This window comes from Conger conger, chromosome 11, assembly GCF_963514075.1.
Source record: "Conger conger chromosome 11, fConCon1.1, whole genome shotgun sequence".
In the NCBI taxonomy this organism is placed as follows: Eukaryota; Metazoa; Chordata; class Actinopteri; order Anguilliformes; family Congridae; genus Conger; species Conger conger.
In genome coordinates this window covers 14,636,010-14,650,895 of record NC_083770.1, presented here as the reverse complement: position 1 = coordinate 14,650,895, position 14,886 = coordinate 14,636,010, and the positions used below count along the sequence as shown (strand labels likewise).

At 45.7% G+C, this 14,886-nt stretch overlaps 1 protein-coding gene across 1 annotated transcript in view; it reads left to right on the top strand.

The window, feature by feature from the left end:
- Positions 1 to 14,886, top strand: part of cemip2 (cell migration inducing hyaluronidase 2) — a 60,725-nt gene that overhangs the window by 37,893 nt on the left and 7,946 nt on the right. Inside the window, exons 13-19 of the mRNA XM_061261459.1 lie at positions 3,033 to 3,164; positions 4,263 to 4,298; positions 5,264 to 5,419; positions 6,331 to 6,508; positions 11,814 to 12,029; positions 12,707 to 12,918; positions 13,529 to 13,711. Coding sequence (XP_061117443.1) covers positions 3,033 to 3,164; positions 4,263 to 4,298; positions 5,264 to 5,419; positions 6,331 to 6,508; positions 11,814 to 12,029; positions 12,707 to 12,918; positions 13,529 to 13,711 — 1,113 coding nt within the window. The remainder of the gene's footprint in view (positions 1 to 3,032; positions 3,165 to 4,262; positions 4,299 to 5,263; positions 5,420 to 6,330; positions 6,509 to 11,813; positions 12,030 to 12,706; positions 12,919 to 13,528; positions 13,712 to 14,886) is intronic.

Below are 14,886 nucleotides of genomic sequence, written 5' to 3'. Positions count from 1 at the left end.
AGCTAGGTGGGGTGGGAAAGGGTGGAGTTTAGGACAGTTGCGAATACCCCAGGCTCAGGACTGAGCGTGTGACTCTCAGAGGCACGGCTTCCATCACATGACCAGGGTCAGATGCCCTCTACAGAGCCTACTACAAAAGAGAAAACTAAACCTTGAGTTTCTTCACTGACCAAAAAATTCCAGCATCATTAATATTTAACAGAAGGGGTTGGGGGGGTTACAAAGTTTACAGAATGGTGCACAATGCGGAACAGACAAAAACAAAGTGTGTGCGTGTGTGCTTGTGTGTGTGTGTGTGTGTGTGTGTGTGCTCCAGTGCTTGAGTGTGTCTGTGTCCGTGTCACGGGATTGCTTGTCGTCCGTTTGATATGTATGTATGTACGTGCTGACCGCATACTGGCGGTCTCAGGGCCGAAGACCGTAAATCGGTGAACCGTAGGACCGTGCGGGGATCGAATCTCCTCCCGGGACGTTTCCGGCCAGCTCTGGGCCTGTGGGCGGAAATCAGCTGCTGTTTTTCTCACAAAGTTTTAACATGTTAGTACATTATTACATACACACTGTTAAATGCTTATACCCTTCAATTTCAATATGATCTGTGTTATATTTCAATACAAATGGTAAATGGTTGGCATTTATATAGCGCCTTTATCCAAACGCTGTACAATTGATGACAAATATGAAAGCACTGCAAGTCTATTGTGATTTGAAACTCCCAAGTAGCCAATGTATAGGAAGTACAGGATAAAGGTATAACATTTTGACCAATCAGCAAACCTGGGTCTGCGTGCTGCTGTATTGTCCTGTTTCCTGTGCTTGTGATCAGTAGGATATGGGGGTTTGTGGTGGCAGTGGAGGGGCGCTTGTTAAGCTGTTGCTCATTCAGTCACGTTGCTCTCTGAGTTTTGCATCCCCTGCGTTTCCTCCGTTTGGGGAGCGGGGGTGATGGGGGTCATATTTTTTGGTCATAATGGCCCTGTTGGGACCCCTGGCAGTGCTCACATTCCTGCAGATTACCTGCCCGCTCCGCAGTGTTGCTCCCGCAGAAGTCCCGGGTTACGCACTCACTCAACACTTCCTAATGTCAGCATGACCAGCTCTGTGGCACCACAGCAGTGTCCAATATCTGAGCCTTACACCGGCCCTGGCTCTCTCCTGCTGCCCTCAGTCAGGAAGTGATGCCACACCTCACTGCTGAGGTGCAGTTGACCACCTGTGTGCCAGCTCAACGCGGTTACCTCTTGCCTGGGGGAGTGAATACAGAGTGAGAACACAGGCTCTCTGTATGAACATTATTTTGTCTACACTGCGCATGCATGCATACGTATGCAAATATATTCCGTTAGTATTATTATATTTCTACTGAAATGTACTTATATCTGTTTAAATTAAATGTATTGTTCAGGGTCTAATTTCTTCTCGATGCATAGCGAGTCAAAAACTGTGAAGTGAAGTGTGTGTTTTTGTATGCATATGCATGTTTGTTCTTGTGTGTGTAAGCTTGTGCATGTATGGTTGTACGTATATGTGTGAGTGTGTGTGTGTGTATATGTGTGTTTGTCCAGGGTACATATGGTTCAGTTTGTCCCAGTAGGTGATCCGTAGCTGTTTTTGAGATCAGTTTTCCTGGAGAAGGGGCTACCTTTTTTCCACCTCGGGTTGGAGTTTTTCCAGTTCCAGCACTCCCTTAATGCCGCACACACATCTGTGTGACTGAAGACAAAAATAACTGTTTACGTCTGGGTTCCAAAAAAAGGGGAGAGAGCTAGTGTGTGTTAATGCCTTTTTCATCATCACCACAGGATATTGCTCTGTCTCCTCAGCCCGTACAATGGAGCCGTTTGTCACTACTGTAGTGAAACTTGGCTCTGAACAACGCTGTTCCCCAGTGTTTGAAGGAAAGACTGGATACTCTATGGCTGTGAGCAGCAGTGCGCATTGAATTACAGTCAGTTTCCTCTGATTTGCTGAACGTTTTTCCACACATGTTGTAGAGCGCCCTGTTTTCTGGCTTCGTTTCATCATTCCGAGGTCCTTATTACACCTGGCTGTGGAATCAGTTTGGCCTGAAAGTATGAGGCTGTGGTCCAATCCGTTGAATGTATTGCCCTTGCAACTCAGCATTAGTCACTGTGTACTGGGTTAATTACAGTCCCAGTGTGATGAGGTAGTCACTGTGTGATTAGTTAGTTTGTAACAGTTACAGTCACTGCTGATCTTCTGGAATTTTCACGCACCACAGTCTCTAGAGTTTACAGAGAATGGTGCAAGAAACAAGAAACAGTGAGCAGCAATTCTGCGGGCAAAAATGCCTTGTTAATGAGAGAGGTCAGTAGAGAAGGGCCAGACTGATCAAAGCTGACAGAAAATTGACAGTAATGCAAATAACCACACATTACACATAACAGTGGGATGTAGAACACACAACATGTCAAAACCTATAACTGGATAGGCTACAGCAGCAGAAGAGCAATTAGTCTAATAACTAAGTCTAAAAAACACCCAAGAGCACATACACTCAGTGAGCACTTTATCTGAACATGGCTTCATTTGAACTCAGATTAACTCACCATTATCTTCTGTTCTTGGTATGAATGTACGGGTACTAGTGTATAGGAATTTGGATAATGATGTGAAATGGGGGGCTCCTATCTCCTTGGCTAAACAGTAATGGTTTATTGCTCTCATGGATCCCTTTTATGTTTGGAAGAGTGCGAAGAAGAAAAATATATGGCAGGAGTCTGGTGCGTTTCTTATTCTTCTTATCTGTGTCTGTCAGGGTATAAAAAACTCAAATGTGAGAACTCAACAGTTTCAGAGAACTATGCTTGTACTTCTCTCTGTGATCATGTAATATAGCTTAACCAAGATTAGGCCTGAATAATTGTGAACTAAATTATTCCTGGACAAATGGAGTAAATGATGAATCATCTGTAGCCATCCTTGAATGGGATATCGATGTGTCACCACTTTCATAAGTGCGACGTCATTCATGGCATTGTGATGTCATCGCATCGCTGTTCTTGTCTCAGGTTCCGTCCCCACCAGGACGCTGACCCTAACAAGCCCCGCGTGGCGGCCATCATCGACACGCTCATCTCCTTCAAGAACAACGACCTGGGAGCCTGGATCCGGGGCGGTGACATCATCATTCGGAACTCCGCGTGAGTGACTTCACCTTTCAAAACTGTGATGTCGTCATTCAGAACTCACTGTTAGCGACATCATTGTTCAGAACTCTTAGGACATGAATGATGTCATTGTTCTATGAGTCTATGGGTTCTATGTTCTTTTTCTGTCTTAGGAGGATGTTTGGGCTGTGCTATAGCTAGACCAAGGTGCACCACTAATTTCATACATTACATATTTTCCATATTCATTTCAAATTCTGAAATGTTCAAATATCAAATGTTTAAAATGTTAAAGTGATATTGTCATATGGTGTATTATAGAATGCTTTTCCAACACACATCAGCGTTCTCTTTCTGGTTTTAGTCTCTAAAACACTCACAAAATGTTCGCAAAAAGTACAGTCACAGTGAACAGTCCCTAATCCTGTCCCCAGAACCCAATTCCCTCTCCCCCTCCCCCTCCTACGGTCAGCTGTCTGTGTTAACATTTAGCAGCGTCATTTGATAATTATGCTAAAACATATGTCATGTCACGTGGGAAATCATTTTACAAACTGCTTGGAAAAATAGACCCGAAAATGTGCATCCTTCTACCAAAATTGCATTTGTTTTACTTGAATCAGTATGGAACGGCCTGTAGCGTATGGAACAGGGTGGCCTGTAGCGTAGTTGTTAAGGTAAATGACTGGGACACGCACGGTCGGTGGTTCTAATCCCAGTGTAGCTACAATAAGATCCGCACAGCCGTTGGGCCCTTGAGCAAGGCCCTTAACCCTGTATTGCTCCAGGGGAGGATTGTCTCCTGCTTAGTCTAATCAACTGTACGTCTAGATAAGAGCGTCTGCCAAATGCCAATAACGTAATGTAATGTAATAATGGAACACAAATCTAGAGTACCAGTATCCTATGAGAAAAACACCCAAAAAAATGTGTCTGCCTTAAAATGATTTGCTGTTGATTAAGCTGTTTTTGGGGTTCTGGTCACTGCTTAAACGAACACTCTGCCTGGTTACGCTTAGCACTCATTCCTCCTCTGGAAACGCCCTGAAACCCAAGCACGGTGTTATTGCACATTTTGAAAGAACGCACATTTGGCCGACCGTTTTTAATCCATCTTTTTTCTGATGATAGATTCGCTGACAACGGCGTGGGCCTTTCGTTCGCAAGGTATGTTTTCTTTGCATTCTTATCATAACATTATTCCTTTTAAAATATTAACAACGTTATTTTTTATGGTAACATTCCTTCTTTTACAATATCAAAAATATTATTTTGCTTTCTCTCCCCAAATTTCAAATGGTGTATTATTACGCTTACTGGGTTATTTCCGTGTATGTGTATAAGCCTATATGTTTGCTTTTTGAATATGTGTGTATTTGTACGAAGCTGGCTAAGACTGGTAACTTACGCAACATACAATCTCTCAGCGTTGACACAACGTTGTCACGATGTTGAAGCAACGTTAGCGTCTTCAGTGCATTATTGCTTCCATCCTCGCAAAGTGCAAGGGCTTTTTTCCAGTGAACTTGGGTGTATCATGCTTACGCTTGATTGGCGGTCCCACAAGGGGGGTGTGGCAGGGCAGTTCCTGCACACAGGTCGCAGTGGCCAATTCGGCAGCCAGATCCACCCAACCAGATGGAGAGTTTGGCCAGGGTGTTTGGGTGACACCCCAGGCTTTTTGGAGAGTGCCTGCAAGAATTGTATCACCCATGAACTGGGATACATTAACCAAACTGCAGCTGGAGCAACCACAGTGCAGGTGTATGTGCTTGTGTGTGTGTGTGTATGTGTGTGTGTTTGTGTGTGAGAGAGAGACAGTTCTTCAGTGAGTCCTTTACAACATGCTTGACAAGTTTAAGGAACACATTTGGAGGGATTTTGGACCATTCCTGTCCAGGTCCTTGCTAGATTCTTCATATTCTTGATTTTTATACAGTGTTTGTATGCATGTGCTTCCCTTATCTCTTAAACACAATCACACTCACTCTTTCTTTCTCTCTCTCTGTCTCTGCGTGTACCTCTCTCTCTCCCTCTCTCTGTCTCTCCCTCTCCCTCTCTCTCTCTGTCTCCCTCTCTCCCTCTCTCTCTCTGTCTCTCTCTCTCTCTCTATGTCTCTCTCTCATTAACAGTGACGGCAGCTACCCGAAGGACGAGGGCTCGAGCCAGGAGGTGACCGAGTCGCTGTTCGTAGGCGAGAGCAGGAACCGCGGCTCCAACGGCGGGCAGAATAAGTACTGGGGTGCTGGAGGAGTGGACGGAGGGATGAGGACTCAGCCCCGGAACAAGTGAGTCTGGGAGCTTCCAGTCCTCAAAAATAAATGATGTAATTGTCTGACCCCTTCCAGTGTTCTCTGTCACAGTATCAGATCCCTGTGTGGGCCCCAGAAGCCACTGATCAGAAGGCTGATAATGAGCCTGTGGTTTGGGAAGGGGGGGTGGGGCGGTGGGGTTTTGGAGCAGGGTGGGGATATCGAAGAAGGAGTTTTTGGCAAAACGATACAACAAACGCGTAAAGTTCAGACAAATAAGAGAGTCCAGACATCGCCCTGCGTAACCGATGGCGTTTCCCATTAGCGGCAAAGGCGGTTTAAAGGCGGATTAGCTGGGGAATACGGCGGCTTCTCGCAGTCAGAGGCAGGGCCTGCCAGGACAGAGCCCTCTGCTTCACTGTGACTGACTGTACTGTGTGTGGGAGCAGCTAGTCATGGGCGCGTTTATTTTCTCAGCTGCTGGGCGCGTCGGGGACATCTTCGAACGTGCGATTTTTAACGTGTAATGCATTCTGCTGCCGTCCCTGCGGCTGGATTAACGCCAGGCACCGTGCGGGATGGGGAAGGGGTCAGGAACAGGGGGTTCCCAAAGTGTGGGCCCAGGTGGACTCTGTATGCGATACACTTCATGAGCGTTCCCACCAGCCGATGGAAGTGCTACATGTACAAACATAGCTACAGCATAGCTGCAGTCCACTTGCTATTTGTTGTTTACAGCCATAAAAACGCTGCAAAAAAGCCTGCCTTGCAAGTGTTTTAGCCATGTAATGTGACTTGAAAATCATATTTTAAGTAGAACATTGTTTTAAACTTGTTGTTGTTACCTCATTGCCTATCTTGAAAAACTGCCTCGCTCACAATCTCCTCTTTTTTACAAAGAAGTTATAAAAATAAGATTTGAAATCACTCCCCCCCCCCCCCTTCAGGACCTTCCCCATCCGGGGGTTCCAGATCAACGACGGGCCCGTGCGCCTGACCAGCAGCACCTTCCGGAACTACGTCCCCATGGCGGACCGCTTCACCAGCGCCGTGGGCTTCAACCTGAAGAACACCTGGCAGCTCACGCCCAGGAACAACCTGTCCTCCATCAGCTTCGAGCCCAGCGTGAGTCCTGTTCGCCGCCTCTCACCGGCACCGTAAACTGTGCAATCAACTGCTCTGATTGATCCATTAAGTGTAGCAGTAACAACAAAAACCAGCAGACCCTGTAGCTCTCTAGGAGCAGGGTTGGAGATCAAATACAAGTTCTGTACCCCTCACCCACACTGTGCTAATTCTCTCGCGTGGCCTGGGCGTTCACCTGATGCTGCACTGAGTTCTATTTTACACCAGTCCAACTCGCCCAGAACCGTACTGACTATATATACCGTGTTGAGGGTTAGACAGTGTGCAGTCCATAATTTATGAAATGAAAATGAAATAATCATGGACGTGCGGTCAGGGTAGGCAGTGCCTGTGATAATCCAATCAAAATTACTAAACAAAACAAAAATAAAAATAAATGTTTTACATGTAAATGTAAATAGTTTTTCTCATATTTCATGTGTTTTATTGGTCCTGTTCTTTTTGCTCAAAATTCCCAAAATGTCTAAAACGGCTTTAAAATATGTTGTGAAGCGCTAGGCTGTACAGGATATGCTGCAGCACTCCGTTTCATTGTAGTGGAAGACGCGCGTCCCCGCCTCTCGTTACTCTCAGTGGAACACGCGCGTCCCCGCCTCTCATTACTTTCAATGGCAGGGTAGGCAAGAGCTCTTCTGCCGACCCTGCTGAGGATTCATTCATTCAGGAGACTTCAGGCAAGCCTACCCTGGATGACGTGTCACCTGTGTCATATCATATGTATCATCTGCGCGAAATTAACGTACAAACTTTTAAACGAACTGTTGTCGATCTAAAATGAAGACAGATTCAGCAACTGTATGGTTTATTTCTCGCCTCAAATGTTTTCAGAAACACATTTCAGTGAACTATTTTCGTAATATAACAGACTGTAGCAGCCAGGCTCGCTACTTCCGGGTCCGCGGGAGACAGAGACAGACGAGGCAGGAAGGAGAGCCAACGGGCCAGCAGACCGCTTTATTTAACACCAGTCAATAATGTACCTTAAAATAGGCAAAAGCGGAGACAGCATTAAATACATCGCAACATAATTATTTCCCATATTATTACCATTTTTTCAAAGTCGTCTTCGTGTCTCTCTGCTCCGTTTCCTCCGTATCCGTAAGCTTTGAAAAAATGTGCACAAGTACGCACGTAATGAACGCAGAGTACGGACAGAACGCTCCGTCCGGATCCGTATGCGTATTTAACGTAGAGCATAAATGGGTCTTAACTAGGTTGGCAACTATTAACTCGTCAGACTTATCACGGAGAAGTGGTTTTACAGTTAAACAGCATGATGTTAGCAGGGTAAAAGACAAATTAATGAAAGGAACAAAAGAGAAAAGAAACAAGAATCAAGCTAGAAACAAACCGCGCCCGCTTGTGCCAGCCGTGGCTATCTAAAAATACAAACAAACGGAGCTATTGTTATGCAAAGGCCAGACGGAGACTCGCTTGCGTAAAACTCCATAAAACTCTTCTTTGCGTCACAAACTGGTGGCATATCCGCATACGTCTTCACCTTCTTGGGTGCCTGGGTAATGGACTCTACAAACAGGGAGAGAATACTGATAATCCAAACATGGGCGAGATCGCCGTGAATTATCTAGATTTAAATGTCCTGCGGGTGAGTGGCCACCACAACTGATCTGTTTTAGGTTTACTTTATCAGATAAAGATTCCTAAGTTTAAAATAGCCGTTTTAGAAGCAAGCGTACCTGGGCTTGGATGCCTCAGCACATGGATACACAGCTCTTCCTGAACACCATGCAGGACCCCAGCTTGTCGTTTCTGCCACGGCCTATCTAGAATGAGCCCCGTAGTGGCAGACCTCCTCGGTCCCGCCCACTACATTGTGTTGGTGGATTTTTGGAAAGCTTTGTGTGATTCTTAATTGGGATGTAGTGTGTAAACTGCGCAGTGCTTTGAATGACACTTTGAATGGATGGTTGTCATATGAAAACGCATTTGTAGACTACCTCTTGCGCCCCTAATTTAAAAAGTCTAACTAGGCCTAATATCTTTGAGAATTTCGTTTAAGAATATCCCTTGCCTACCCAGTCACCGACCTCACCGCACGTCACTGGAAATAATTAATATCTGGTTAAAGAGCAGGCTGTCACCTTTAATTTGAGGCTATTCATATCCATATCAGGCGATCCATGTAGGACTTACATCCCTTTTCATACAAAGTCCCTCCATTTTAAGGGCCCAAAAGTAATTGGACAGTTGGCTTCTGAGCTCTTTTGGACTAGTCAGGTGTATTCACTCGAGTATACAGCCAAAAGAACAGATAATTGGACCACTGTCCAAATTATTATGGGTTGCACTGTGTCTACCTCCGAAATCATGGTGAGTGCTACATCTGCCCCTAATACCACAGTGTTCTGTGTACTCCAAATACCACTGAGAGGGTGTGATCTACTGCTAATACCACAGAGAGTGTTCTATCTACTCCTAATACCACTGAGAGGACTAGATCTACTTCTAATACCATAGAGAGTGTTCTATCTACTCCTAATACCACTGAGAGGACTAGCTCTACTTCTAATACCATAGTGTATTCAGTCTACTCACAATGCCACTGTGAGTGTTAGATCCCAGTCCTTGTACCACAGTGAATACTTAATCTACTCCTAATTCCACAGTGAGTGATGTACCTCACCCCTGACCCTCTATTCGCTACTATATCTTACCAAACTGAGTTCTGCTCCTCTCCCAAACTACCCTGTTACACTCTGTATCTCAGACCTGACACCCCTGTTTAGTCCTCTCCATCTCTGTCACCCGCGCCTTACATGCCATTCTCCAGCCCCACCCTTCTGGGGAGCACAGCTCCACACTTGCCACTCATAGGCCCTAACAGCTCAGTGACTGTTGAGTGTTTGTTTTCTGAAACTGGAGCAGAGCAGTTGGATGTATGCTGGGATTACATCCAGCCTTTTTATCTGTGTGAGTAATAATGAAAATAATTATTAACAAATGTTTACATACAGTATTCATGTTAGCCCCCCCACTCAGCGGGGTGATGCGACAGGAAGCCTGTCTTGAGTATGGCTTAGTCACAGAATAACTGGAGCTGAAAACAGTAATTTCTATCCAGAACCCACCCAGTATTTATTGTGATATTAAGATATTTTCTTTAGGGGATATTATCGTCCATGTCCTCTATGGTGTGAGCGTGCGCGCATGCGTGTTTGTATCGTTGTGTATGTGTATGTGTGTGTGTTTGTATCTTTGTGTATGTGTATGTGTGTGTGTTTGTATCTTTGTGTATGTGTATGTGTGTGTGTTTGTATCTTTGTGTATGTGTATGTGTGCGTGTTTGTATCTTTGTGTATGTGTATGTGTGCGTGTTTGTATCTTTGTGTATGTGTATGTGTGCGTGTTTGTATCTTTATGTATGTGTATGTGTGCGTGTTTGTATCTTTGTGTATGTGTATGTGTGCGTGTTTGTAACTTTATGTATGTGTATGTGTGCGTGTTTGTATCTTTATGTATGTGTATGTGTGCGTGTTTGTATCTTTGTGTATGTGTATGTGTGTGTGTTTGTATCTTTGTGTATGTGTATGTGTGCGTGTTTGTATCTTTGTGTATGTGTATGTGTGCGTGTTTGTATCTTTGTGTATGTGTATGTGTGCATGTTTGTATCTTTGTGTTTGTGTATGTATATGTGTGCATGTTTGTATCTTTGTATATGTGTACATGCCATTGTGTCTGTGTGTGTGCCCCTGCATGTGTGTATCTTTGTGCTTCTTTGTGTGTGTGTGTGTGTGTGTGAGTGTGTGTGTGTGTGTGTTTGCGTGTGTTGGTTGGAGGGGAGGTCATTATGTCTGTATGCATGCCTGAGTGTGTGTGTGTGTTTGCGTGTGTTGGTTGAGGGGTGGTGGTCATTATGTCTGTATGCATGTCCAAGTGTGTGTGTGTGTGTGTGTGTGTGTGTGCTTTTGCGTGAGTGTGTGTTTAGGAATGTAATGAATCCCCAGGTCCCTGTGTGTTCTTGGGCCCATCTGCACCATGTGCACTTTCACACCATGTCATGTGTGGGGAACACCCAACCGCTGCAGTTTGTCTAAGAGCCTGAGATGACACATCACAGTCACACGTTCACCCCCTGACCCCATGGAGTCACCATAACAGTGCTTCAGGTTGTGACTTTCGAGTTTCGTTGTTCATAAACGCCACAGGACTGATGCGAAGCCTTTTACAGTACCTGTCATGAAAACCATGACGTTCTTCCATATATGATGAAAATATTACAATCATCAAGTAAAAAGATGGTGGTCCCGGAGTGTACTTTCAGAGTTGTGGAGAATGGGATTTGTTTTTTAAATGGTGGCCAGTTGTGTGGTCCCATGATGAGCGGAACTGTCCCAGTTTGGCCTTTGTTACTTTGAGAGAGAGGGAGAGAGAGAGAGAGAGAGAAAGAGAGGCAGACCTTGTGTTTCTGGTCCAAACTGCTGTTTCCTCTTTATCACGTCTGATCTCACGGAGGTCTCATGCCCCTCGGGGGGAAAAAAAAGACAAAAAACAATTCAAAGTTACTTCGTTGGCAGTTCCTGGATGGAAAAACGAGACCCCGTGCACAGCAGCTTTTTTTGTTTTTTGGCGGGGGAAGTCGACTGCTCATGAAGTAGCTCTCCTCCTGGTGGTGACCGAAGGGACTGCAGGACAGGCTCAAAAGTGGATGCCAGGAATGAGCGGGTTTCTCTCGCCCACGGGCCGTGCTCCAAAGCCAACACTCACATACGACCAAGAACATGCATACGCTCCGAAGTGTGTTATATTAAAAGTTTTTCTTTTTTTTCATTTTAAACCATTTGGTCACCCTAACTTCCTCTTCACCAGAAATAGCACCGTAAATATAGATTTTTTTGAGAAGATAAAATTTACATTACATTAATGGCATTTGGCAGACGCTTTTATCCAGAGCGGCGTACGGTTGATTAGACTAAGCAGGAGACAGTCCTCCCCTGGAGCAATGCAGGGTTAAGGGCCTTGCTCAAGGGCCCAACAGCTGTGTGGATGTTATTGTGGCTGCACCGTGGCATACGTCAGCTGATACTGTATGAAAAATCAAGCACTTTTTAATTATATATTTATACTAGTGATTCTGAAATGAAGGTTATGTTACTGAAATAAGGTGATGTGTTACTTACCTGTTCCAGATTAATCGACTCTATTGACGAAGTGGACTGTTTGCTGCTGTTGATACGAGCATCTGCCTAGTGATTGTGATGTAATTTCCATGTGTTGCCTTTGCCCAGTTGCTGAACTAAGAGTGATGTCATCTTACCTGTGGCAGGTGGCCCTGAAGGCGTTCTTTGGGAAACCGGGGCAGTGGTTTGAGGAGAACGAGCTGGACGGGGATAAGAACTCGATATTCCACGATGCGGACGGGTCGGTGACGGGTTACCCCGACTCGTACGCTGCCAGACTGGACAACTTCCTGGTCCGACACCCCAAGTGTGTCAACGTCACCGAGTGGAACGGGCAAGTGTGCAGCGGCAAATACTCTCAGGTGAGAATGTTCTCAGGTAAGAGAACCTCTGTGGTGAATGTGTTCTTGGCAGCCTTGGCAGCAGGCTGGGACCTGGAAGGTTGGTGGTTTGAGCCCCAGTGTAGTCAGTGTAGGTGTTGGGCCCTTGAGCAAGGCCTTTATCCCCAGGGGGATCGGCCCCTTCTTAGTCTAAAGAACTGTTTATTTTTAGAACTGTTTTATCCCTTTGGATAAAATTGTCAGCCAAGTCAGTGAGTCAGTTAATCAGTGAGTGAGTCAGTGAGTGAGTCCTGTCTCTCATCAACTTCAACAAGTGAGTCAGTGAGTGAGTGAATGAATCCTGTCCCTCATCAACTTCAGCACTTGAGTCAGTGAGTCAGTGAGTCAGTGAATGAATCCTGTCCCTCATCAACTTCAACAAGTGAGTCAGTTAATCAGTGAGCTAGTGAGTGAGTCAGTGAGTGAGTCCTGTCTCTCATCAACTTCAACAAGTGAGTCAATGAGTCGGTGAGTGAGTGAATGAATCCTGTCCCTCATAAACTTCAACAAGTAAATATATCAGTGAGCAAGTCCTATCTCATCAACTTTACTGAGTGAGTGAGCATAATGTATCAAGGAGCAGTAGTCCCTCAATGTGCTCTCAGGTGGTAAGATGGCTGACATGACTGACCCACCCAGCCCTTCCTTACCTGTTCCAGGTGTATATCCAGACTCTGGGTTCGTCCAGCCTCAGTCTGTCCATCAGCAGGGATGAGTACCCGGAGAATCCCATGGTCCTGAGAGGAATCAGCAGCCAGGGGGCGCCGTCGCAACAGTACCAGCCCATCCTCATGATCGGGAAGAGCTACACCCTGCACTGGAGCGGCAAGGCCCCGCGGGAGATCGTCCTGTCCCTCATCAACTTCAACAAGTGAGTCCATGAGTCAGTTAATCAGTGAGCTAGTGAGTGAGTCAGTGAGTGAGTCCTGTGTCTCATCAACTTCAACAAGTGAGTCAATGAGGCAGTGAGTGAGTGAATGAATCCTGTCCCTCATCAACTTCAACAAGTGAGTCAGTGAGTCAGTGAATGAATCCTGTCCCTCATCAACTTCAGCACTTGAGTCAGTGAGTCAGTGAATGAATCCTGTCCCTCATCAACTTCAACAAGTGAGCCAGTGAGTCAGTGAATGAATCCTGTCCCTCATAAACTTCAACAAGTAAATATATCTGAGTGAGTGAGCGTAGTATTGAGATGAATGTTAGTGTTTATGCAAAGAATTATAGGTTAAATGTGTTTGGTGCATATCGGTAAGTTTAGTTTCTTACTGTCTATATTTACTGTAAAGCAACCGTAACTGTTAAAAAAAAAGTGAAGCTTGGCTGTATTTAAATTGAGGGGAACAGTCACTGAGCCCAGTTTGCTCTGGATGTTTGCTCTCTTCCGTGTGTTGCTGAGAGCCTGTGTGTAAGAGTGTGCCCCCGTGTCATTGTGAAACCCTGACTCATTTCCTCACGTGCTGTCCCGGTTCTGCCGTTGCCAGGGGCGACTGGGTCCTGGCTGGCCTCTGCTACCCCCAGGACACTGAATTTCAGGTCATGGCAGACACCAACGACCGGCAGAGCAACACCTTCGACAACATCGAGGACTACGGTCCCGTGAGCTCTCTGGCCGAACTCGAGCGGAGGGCCCAGGACAGGAAGTACTTCTTCGACGGACCCGCGGGGTGAGGGGACGGAGAAGGGGTCGGTCACGGTTCTGTTTATGGGTCAGGTGACCCCGGGGTCTTGTGACCACGCTCTCCTCGTGTGGCGTGGGGCACAGCTTACATGGGACTGCAGGGGGTGACGCATGATTTAACTCTTTGAAGAGTAGTGTTTTTTTGGAACATTTTAGTCTTTAAGTTTTCTGGAACTCGTCATTTTCAGTTACAGCAGCTTTAGAATTTTCAGTTAAGAATATTTGTGTTTGTATTTTTGTCATCTTTTAAAGCAAGAAAAGTACTACACAATACACGTATGTAGATATAAATATACGTATGTATTTCTACTGTAAGTACATTTATTTATTTAATTGTATTTAGTTTTTTTACTAAGTTATATTACTAATACTAAGTTAGGTCTAAGCAGATGTTTTGTGTTAACTATTGGCTTCAGAGGACTGCTGTCAAAAGTCACAATGCTGTTGCTGTTGTCCTCTATGGGAAGGAGTCTGTCTGTGTTGTCCTAAATGTAGATGATGCTGTCAGTGTTGTTCTTCGTGGTAAAGAGCTTGTCAGTGTTGTCCTTGTAGGTACTGTCAGTGTTGTCCTCTGTGTCGGTGCAGTCAGTGTTGTCCTTGGTGTAGGTACAGTCAGTGTTGTCCTTGGTGTAGGTATGGTCAGTGTTGTCCTCTGTGTAGGTGCAGTCAGAGTTGTCCTTGGTGTAGGTATGGTCAGTGTTGTCCTCTGTGTAGGTGCAGTCAGAGTTGTCCTTGGTGTAGGTGCAGTCAGAGTTGTCCTTGGTGTAGGTGCAGTCAGAGTTGTCCTCGGTGTAGGTACGGTCAGTGTCGTCCTCGATGCCTCGGCGACAGATGGCTCCGGTCTCTCGTGGAACAAACACGGGCGCGCAGCGTGTGTCCAGGAGGGCTTCTGTTCTCCTGTTCCCCTGCCACGGTCTTTATTAGCATGGCTTCCCCCCGTCCCTCCTCCGCTATCCCCTGCTTCCTTTGGAATAACACTCTGTCCCTTTTCCCAGATGCTATAATACGCAAGTTTCCTGAGCAAACAGGCTAACGGTTTACAAAGAGCCGGAGTCTGACCCACTTGGATGAACTCAGCGTAGTGCAAATCTTAGAGCGCATTTGAAGCAATTGACAAGGATTACAACACTGTACCTCCCACAGTTAACCCCCCCCCCCCCC